Raw genomic sequence first — 9,837 nt, 5'->3', positions numbered from 1 at the left:
AGCTCTTCAAGAAAGCCTACGTCTTTGCTGTGGCTGGCCTGAGATTACAGGGTTCAGACATAAAGGGCCTGAGCACAATTTAGGGCCTAACCCTGCCCTCGCTGGCTCAGCAGCAGTGTTGTGATAAAACAGAAAACCTTCATGCAGCGCCTGCAACAAGCAGGGAAAGGATTCCAGCAGCCTCCACCTCACACATACTTGCTGCTGCTCTCCAGCCTGCAACTTGCTCTAAAGCTCTGGATTGGTCCAGTGAGACACAGAGGGCTGGAAAAGAGCCACTATATATTGCTCAGCAGGAAAGACAGCTCCAGACAGTGTTGAACTTTTCAAAGACCCATTTTGCTGTTGAGAAGTTTTGTTTAGAGCTAACGAGCTAATCCACTACCAAGATGTGCAAAGGACTTGCAGCCTTGCCCCACTCATGCCTGGAAAGGTGAGAATTACATTATTTTAGTTTCAAAGAGGAGACTTCCTGACTATCGACTTGAGGGAGGATGCCCAGAGATAGCAGCAGCATTGTGCTTTGTGGCTAAACTGAGGGCAGCCAGGTGCATGACTGCAGATGAGGATTTGCTTTTTATCTATAAAAAGTACTGAGATTTTGGAAGATTCTAGCTGGGGCCAGGGATGGAATATTTTATACATTATTTAGTATCTAGAACATCATTTTTTTTCCCAAGGAGATACCAATTCTACAAGTGCTTATTTAGAATAAAAAAATTATGGTGAAAAATGTGGATGCCAGCATCAGTCTGCTTTGAATTCAGGCTCCATTACTTACTAGCTGTGAGTTTTGGGCAATGCATTTACCTCCTCTACTTCTCAGTTTCCTCACGTCTAAAATGGAGACATTGAAAGTATGTCATAGGTGATATTGTGTGTATGAAGCATCCAGAAAAATGTTGGACACTTAGGAGAAGGGGGAGGAAGCCAGGTTTGTAGTAAGGCAGAGGTGATTTCTCATTGTTTTTTGTACCTTGGTTTCCTTATATACTAGCAGGCGAGTTGATGGACAGAAGAAAAGTCCTTGGACACAGGGGTAATTTGTTGGTTAACAGTTTTAGATGGAGCAATATTCTGGAGGGAATTCTTCTATAGTGAATAGAAGAATGAACATCTTATTAGAAAATTTAACTCTACAACTTTACCTGATCAGAGAGGTAGGGATGTTCTCCCATTAAGAATGCATTTGAATAAATTTAGTTTGGTCCATCATTATTTTAAGAAATAAAAGTGATTCTTCTATAATCTAACTTTAACCTTAAAGGAATTGTTAGTATTTGCCTAAGAAGGCTGTATGATTTAATAAATATAAATATGAGTCTTTTAAAAATTAAGCCTTCTTTTTTTGATAATGTCCACCTCCAAAATAATATAAAAATGATTTTTGAGAAGAAAACAGCAGAGCACAGTAATTGTTTGCAACAGTGCTTTCTGGTGGTTGAAAATGAAGTCTCCGGGGACCCATTTCCTGCTGGCAAAAGCACAAATTATTTAAACAGAGGCAGATAAAAGAAGCTAGTGGCAGTCAAGCTATAGTAATTAGACTGCAGCTAGGGGATACATAGTGACCACTGGGCCATCCCTGCGGAGGAGGAAGGGTTGTAATGTTAGATCCTGTGATTACTATGCCTCCCTCTCATCTACTCTACCAAAAGCCTGAGAAACAGGCAGAGCCATTTCCTTTTTTATTTTTGTAATTACAAAAATTGCAAATTGACTTTTTTGCAATATTACCAAATGTCTTTAGCTCACTTATTTAAAATTGTTGTATATTCTCATTAGCTCACTGCCTGACGAACAGTTGACTCAAGTGTGTTTGTTAAATCAGACTTCCAAGAATTTTGAGATCCCGTGACATTATTGTGCATTTTATAAATAATCATTACATGTTTATTGAGAATTTGACATTGTTACTAATTTTACCTTATGTATTCTTGTAAATATGCATAATGTTTAAAAATATATGAATGGAATATGTTAAAAATTATTTCTCATTGTTGAATATATTTTACCATCAATAGTAATATCGATGCACTTTGTGAGTATCTCTCTCTCCCTCTCTCCCTTTCTCCCTCTCTCCCTCTCTCTGTCTCTGTGTGTGTGTGTGTCTATGTGTACACGTGTGTATGTGTCTGTGTGTTTGTGTGCTGGAGTTCAAACCCAGGACTTCTTGCATGCTGGACAAGCACTCCACCACTGAGCCACATCTCCATCTCCATATTTTGTGACTCTTTTTAATCCACAGAAAATTCTTATGCTCCTATATGACAGTGTTTATACAGAATAGCAAAGAGTGGTTCAGAGGCAAGATCTTTTTTTTTAAACTATACTGAATGTTTTAATTTACTGGAATGTGTAGGATACTGCAATTAAAATATGCCATTGTACGTTTTTTAATAATCTGAGAGATAAACTTATACACCTTATTACAATGTTGCCTGAGAGGAATGTTCTGAAGAGTAGAACTGTAGAGCTGTGGAGCTGTTAGCACTCACCTGTGGAATGGAGCACAGATTATTTCTAAGGGGATTGTGAGACTTGAATTAATGTTCTCAAACTGTCCTCTCATGGCTCTCCACTGCCTTTACCCTTGATATACACTGCCTCCCATCCTTGCCTTTCTTTTCTCCAAGCAGCGAGAGGAGTGTGGATATGTCCCAATGCTTAAAGGGGTAAAGAGAATACATGTAAAATAAATTAAGGCAACAAGTGTGCATTACAGAACAAATCATCTTTAAATGGGAAGCTCAACTGAGAGTTCAATAATAACTTGTATATTGCATTGGAATTCCACATTGGTTTGCCACTGTCTAAATGTATTTCATGGGGGAAGAAAGTCTCTTCACTGTCCCAGAACTCCACTTTCTAATTTAACTGGTGAAAGTTGGGTTAATTGTTCTATATTATTCTTTCTGGTTTCAATACACTATAACTGAAGTGATTTTTACTTGGATTTAGTGACTAGTGAAGGACACAGATAAAGTGATTTTCCAATATATTTTACTCTGATAGGTTGACGGAAGAGCTGAGTAACAATCACCCCTCCTACACTGAGCAAACTCTGGGCTGACACCACCAGCCATGGCAGAAGCAACCTACTCGTGTTTCTAGCACTGAGTTATAATAAAGTATAATTTGCTTCATGTAAGGGAAGATTAAGTTTTGCAGGGCTGAGAATGAATTTGGGATCTTTATGTGTTAGACAAGTACTTTACCACTGAGCTTTTTTCTTTTTCTTAATTTTGTAACAGAATCTCTAAGTTGCCCAGGCTGGATTCAAACTTCCAATCCTCATGTTTCAGCCTCCAAAATAGATAAGGTTACTGGCACACATCACCATGCCTTGTGAAGGAAACTTTATTTCTTCAAAATATTTCTTTTTCAATATCTCAGATTGTGTTAAGCCAACCTAACTTTGAGACCTTTGTAGAAACTATTTTAGATTTTTAAGACTGCTGCTCATTAAAACTCCAAGCAAACCTTATAGATTTTTGTACATTTAAAGGGACAAATAACACAAACACCTGAGTGATGGATGGCTATCACACACATCTTTTACCCCCTGGCACGCTGAAACTTGTATTGTCTGGTTGGGACTTGTACTGTCTATGGAGAAGGAAAAGCTTGAGTCAACTGATGGTGCTATTTTTACTGATGCTATTCAACTTTGAGTTATAGAATCTTTTAAAAAAATACATTCTACCTTCAAACCCTCCGTGAAGCCTAAGAAGATAATAGCAGAACCTTCTAGATTCAGGATCATGTTGCTGGGAACATTTGAATTTGAAGCTCACTATTGATACCAATTGTTTCTCTGAATTGCTTTTCAAACCTGTGCATCTGATTTACATATATGATGAAAGAATTAGAGCTTGCTCATAAGGAAGTTTAATCCCAATTATGGAAGTAAATGAGAAAAAGCTAATACTCAAATATGTGATCCAGTATAAAGAGAAAAGTTACGGAATACTAAGAAGCAAAAAGTAGGTGGTGTGGGTCAGGGTTAATTGAGTTTTGGGAGTCAGGGAAGACTTTGTGAGAAGTTATAGGAAGGATACTTGAACTAAGTCTTCAAAGAAAGGATAGGTATCAAGGTCTAGCTAGGAAGAGGAGAGAAAAGCAAAGCTTCTGTTTCCAAACAGATAGAGCCAGGTGTGCACACATGAAGATGAGAGGGCATAGAGAGTTTGACTGATGTGACATCTTTGTACAGCCCATTGTAACACTCAGAGATAGGCAAAAGGAGAACCTCTGAGTTTCTGACTGCAGGTGGCCACTGTCTCCTGGGGAGCACATCTTGTATGTTTCCATGGTCCTGCAGTGTGGATGTGGTTTGTCCTCCAAGGATGCATTTGTTGGAGGCTTGGTCCCTGCTCAGTGTGGTCATATAGAGACAGTGTTGAACTTTTCAGAGATAGACATGAGATAGTTTTCTATCATTCTAATAAAATACTTGAAATAATCAGTGAGTAAAGAGTAAAGGCTTATTCTGGCTCAGAGGTTTTGGAAGCTCCAATCCGTGACTGATTGACTCCCTCGCTTTTGGACTTATCACAAGGCCACACATCACGATGGGAGTGCATAGCACAGACCAAATGCTCACCTCATTACCAGGAAACAAAAGAAAGATGAAAGGGCCAGAGTCTCACAAACTCCTTCCAAGTGTGCCCCCAGTGACTTAAAAACCTCCCCACAGTTTCTACCTTCTAAATCTTCCACCACCTCTCAACAACACCACACCAGGAGTAAAACTTTAACAGTGGGCCTTTGGGGACTTTTCAAAACCTAAGCTACAGCAGGTGCCTAGTAAGAGTTTGTTATGGGCCTCTCCTACTGTTTTGGCTTCCTGTATCTCCATGTGGCATTTTCATGTTTGCAAGTGCTCGTGCCATATGCCATCTGCCCTGAGTTCCACACCAGGGTGGAGCTGAACTGTGATCCTCCAGAGCTGTGACGTCCAGAACTGTGAACACCCATAACTGTGAACTCTTTCCTTTGTAGAGTACCTGGCCTCGGTAATTTTGTTATAATAATAGAAAGTTGACTAATACACCTGGGAACTTCTCAAATGCCCATCCATTCTTGACTTTGAAGATTGAAGAGATTTGCAAAGCTTATTTTTATTGTTTATCTGAAATAATTCAGTTTCAAAAAAACAATCTTTATGGCATAGGCACCTAATAAATATTTTGTTGAAGGAATGTATAAATTAATACACAACAACTAGAGACAAGGTTTCTCCCTGAGAAGCATGGTGTTTTCTTGGATTTCCACAGACACTGGGCGGGGGAGAGCCTTAGCAGTGATACGTTAGGGCACAATGGGAGAAAAGATTATGCTGCTAAATAAAGAGAGATTCTGGCTGGGGGAGAAGGAAGAGTGGGAATTAGAAGGATGAAGGTGAAAGGAAACTTCAAGCATTTCTCTAATTTTATCAGGAAAATGTTATAGAAGTGACTTGTTTTTAATGACAGCTTGTTTTTGGCTATTTGTAAACTTAGAATATTTTGCAACTTTGAATTATTTTTTATAGTTGCTATCACAGATTTTTAAAATTAATTCCATTCTGTATTCTAACTAGTTGCTCCTTTCTAATCTTTTTTGACATAGGCTAAGCTATGTTGAACACTAGATACTGATAAAAACTACTTTCATATTCTAGAAATTATGAATATCCCTAAAAGGTTGTCTAATTTGCTTTTCTTTCTCTAATAAGAGCTATACACTATTATGAGAAAAATGATATCTAGAAAGAAGATTTGTTTATGTTTCTGGGCCAAGGTTAATGGCTTCTGTCTGTCCCGGCCAGAAAGCAAAGGGGTTAAGCTTTAATTAATTCTGTCAGGATCAATCACTATTAACAAGAACCAGGATATGTCTGTAAACCAGAAGATAACAGGTTCCTGTCTCCTTCTTCCTTTAACGTTTCAACCAGTTCTCAGATAACACTGGGTCGGTACAGATTTTTAAGGGCTGAGTCACACAAAGGATGAAGACATTGAAAGTGGAAAAAGTGACTGTTAAGGTTACAGGTTTTAATAACATAAAATAAAATGCAGAGAAGGGAAGGATGTGAATTTATAATCTACTCCCTGCCTTAACATTAGTGTTTGAACTGTGAGGTGGTAAGGAGAAAGAACAGTGGTGAGAGCTCCACCCATACTCTAGCTGGTTGAACTTGTTTTGGAAACTTTCTGAGCTTATTTGCTCACCCATAAGTAAGTATCTGATGGGACTATGTGTTTACAATAAATAAAGTCATGTATGTAAAGTGACTAGTTTTTGTAGGTAAACCTCCAAATAATTTCCTTTAATCTTTCTTTCTTTGTTGTCAATAGTAAGGGAAACATCCGTTAAGTCAGTTGATTTGTGCCAAAACTTTGGCTAAAACTTTTTGTTTCATCCATCTGTATCATAACTTCATCATTTTTAAATAATAAAAATGAACTTATAAGATAGCACATTTTAAAACCATTTCATCCATAATTCTTTTAGTGCTTTTCTTTTTTTAAAAAATTCCTTTTTTTTTACAAATCAGTAGAAGACATTGAAAACCAGGATTCATACTCAAAAATTAAAAATAACTTTAATATTAGTAAAATTCAGTGAACACCCAAATATCCTCAATGATCTTTTTTGGTTCTTTTGTTTGAATCCACATCCAAAAAGTTCCACACACTGAAATTTCATGAGAGTCCTTTAAATCTCTCTTAATTCATAGGCTTCCTCTCTTTGTTTCTGTCAGTCTTTGTCTCTGTCTCTGTATCTGCTCCCTCTTCTCTATTTTTAGAGCACAGTATTTTTAGATACAAGTATAGACTGCTACAGAATAGATGGAAAAGATACTAAATGGGGAATACAGGTATGCTGAGCAGTAACCTTGACTTCTACTAAGTACTGTAGCCGTGAGTGGGTCACAAGCCACCCCCTCTGGGTGTCCTGCCTTATTTGAATATAAAGTCTGAACAATTCCATGTTCTATACATTCCTTCTAATCCTTCACTCCTAAGAATTTGCTTTGAGGAAAAAAGATTTCCTTCTAATTTGACATTTCACTCAAGTCACAAGAAAGCCAGAGAATAATCCAAGTGTAGTTTAAAATGTGCAACTTACTTCCAAATAGTTTTATTTCAATGGACTCAATCAAGAATCTCATAGTACCTTAAAAGATTTGGGACAATTAAAAAGAAAAAAAGTGTCCTAATGTATGGAGAAAAGTATGTGTAGACAGTAAAAAATGATTCTCTTATTTTGGTGAAAGACCTCACCTAGCACAATGTGAGGGTGAATTAAGAGTTTAACCATCTGTGACTCTAACACTCTGTGATTCTTGAACTTCGTAGCTTGCTAACTTTGTTCTCTCTAAAAGTTTAAATTCGTTGAGGAAGTAAAGGTAAACCAAGGATGCATCCACTCTAATTTTGGGGGGTGTCATCACTGACTACATTCGTCCTATGTCACAGTTTTCTCTAGTCCAGAGCAGGGGGGTCCACTAGTGTCCTCCCGAGAGCTGCCTGTAGAGAGCCTGTATGCTTTACCCATGAAAGCGTTTCCACCCCTGAGCCCGGGATGAGAAGGATGAATCAGGGTTTCTGGGTCTTTACGTAATTAATCAACTTCCATTTACCACCTGGTCACATTCTGGAGTACTGACAATTCTTGGAAGTTGTGTGCAGTCAGATCTTGACTACATGAATCCTTTCAAATATGCATCTGCACAGCAATTGCTATGCTAAAATACAGTGAAGACATTACTTTATCCAAGACCAGGAATTAGAAATTGAATCTTTCCTGGAATCTGTAGGTTAAATCTACCTAGTTATGAGAAGCTGTACAATCAACACAGATGATGCATATGTGCTTTAGGTTTATCTATTATGACCAAACAGCTCCTGGAAAGTTTACAATATTCCTTAGCAAATTATTCCATTCAGTTGCCATATTCAGGTAATACAAGTTGACTTTTTTTTTCTCCTTCAAAAGAGAAAATTTTCAGAGTTTAAATGATTCATCAACTTTTGAATACTTTAAACAGTAGGTACTTGTTGAATATATTGGGTTCCTGAATAGCAAATGAGGCAAAGGCCCTCATTTTATATTTTTGTCTTCTTCCTACTTCCCTATACATGGCTCAAAACAGCTGCTAGCCCATCTGGGCAGATTCTCACTTAAATCCTTAAAGCTCTCTACCCTAGAAAGATGTTTGGAATGATCACATTAGAGTCAGAAGAGGACATTCAGCATGAAGTCAAGTACTTGTAAAAATGTGAAGTGCTCTATTCTGCCAGTGTTTATTATTAGTAAAGAGTGGGGAACTATTTTGGTCAAGTTATGACTTTTCTTGTGCAGAACATCTGTTTCTTGATGAGGCACTTGTCTATGGGATTCAAGGAGTTCAGAAAGAATCAGGATGTTCCATAAAGAAAGCAGCTTCCTGTATTTTGGTAACTTATTTTAAGTGGTAGTTTACAAAAGATACTTAGGTCAATGGGAGTGTGGGACCAAATGACATGTTTACTTTGGGGATTTTCTCAGGAGGTTTGGTGGTCTGATACATTCTAAATTATAAATTTCCAGAATGTTAGTCTTGTTCTCGAATGCCACAGGTTCAAAACAAGTATGTCACCTAAATATACAAGGGCAAATCCCACAGGCTAAGGGTTCAGTCCCCTAAACTTCCCCTGACTTCAGGTGTCAATCATCAAGGTAGCTATAATGAGGGGCTTACCCTAATTCTCTCTAGGATTCAATAATTTTACACAATGGATCATAAAACTCAGGGAAATATTTACTGTTTATTACAAAGATTATCGCAAAACATAAAGATGAACAAGCAAATAAAGAGATACATAGGCCATCGCATCAGTGAAGGTACGCTGTTCTCCCATGACCTCTCTGGGCCCATCACCTTTCGAGCACTGCGATGTGCTCCAGTTCACCTACCTAGAAATTCTCTGAACTCTGGACTTTTAGAGATTTTTATGTATGTATCACCATTGTGTGTTTTCTGTTATTGTAACAAATGACAGAATAAACTTATGAAAATAAAAAGGTTGATCATGGTTTTGGAGGTTTTAGCTCACAATCAACTGGCTCCATTGATTTTGGATTGTGGTGATGCAGCTCAAGATGACAGGAAATAAGCAGCAGAGTAAAGCTGTTCACTTCACGGCTGGGATGAAAGAGAGACAGGGAGGTAAGAAAACCATTGTTTCACAGTCTTTTTCCAAGGCAAGTCCACATGGCCAAAAACTTCCCACTAAGACACAACTTCTAAAGAGGTCCCACCACCTCCCAATAATGCCATGAGTTGAAGACCAAGACTTTAATACATAGGACATTGAGACATTTTAGATCCAAACTATAGCAATCATAGCAATCATGTAGGGACAGTTGATTACTGACTCAATCTCCAGCACTCTGTCTTCCCCAGAAGACAGAAAATGGGGCAGAAAGTTCCAAGTTTCCAATCAGGGCTTGGTCTTTCCAGTGACTATCTAGGACTTGACTTATTAAAACAAAATATACTCCTATTGTAGAAATTCTGAAAGGTTTAGAAACTTTGAGTCAAGAGCCAGGGTCAAAAGTCAAATATTAGAACTTCTTTATTGCCTCAAAGATACATCAGCTAGGAACTGGATCAGAGACCAAATATGTGTTTCTTATTATACCACAGGATAACCTCTGGTCCCTGAATATGCATTCTTTGTAGGAAAACAATTACAAAAGGGAATAGATATCAGTACATCATTAGGATCCTAATTAATCTTTAGTATTAGTTCAGTCTATCACTGTGAAAATGTTTTGGGGTTTCAGGCTCCCCAAAGCAGGAGA

The 9,837-nt window shown here is 37.9% G+C and overlaps 1 protein-coding gene across 1 annotated transcript in view; it reads left to right on the top strand.

The window, feature by feature from the left end:
• The first annotated feature begins 225 nt into the window (after nt 1-225).
• Rgs5 (regulator of G protein signaling 5) overlaps nt 226-9,837 on the top strand; it is a 60,293-nt gene continuing 50,681 nt past the window's right edge. Inside the window, exon 1 of the mRNA XM_003468660.5 lies at nt 226-433. Within this exon, the coding sequence (XP_003468708.2) occupies nt 390-433 (44 nt within the window). The 5' untranslated portion in view covers nt 226-389. The remainder of the gene's footprint in view (nt 434-9,837) is intronic.

Source organism: Cavia porcellus, unplaced genomic scaffold (genome assembly GCF_034190915.1).
Source record: "Cavia porcellus strain 051 isolate PalLab524CR breed Dunkin Hartley unplaced genomic scaffold, mCavPor4.1 scaffold_7, whole genome shotgun sequence".
Lineage (NCBI taxonomy): Eukaryota > Metazoa > Chordata > Mammalia > Rodentia > Caviidae > Cavia > Cavia porcellus.
The sequence above is the reverse complement of the archived record's forward strand: the minus strand, read 5'-3'. Positions and strand labels throughout refer to the sequence as shown.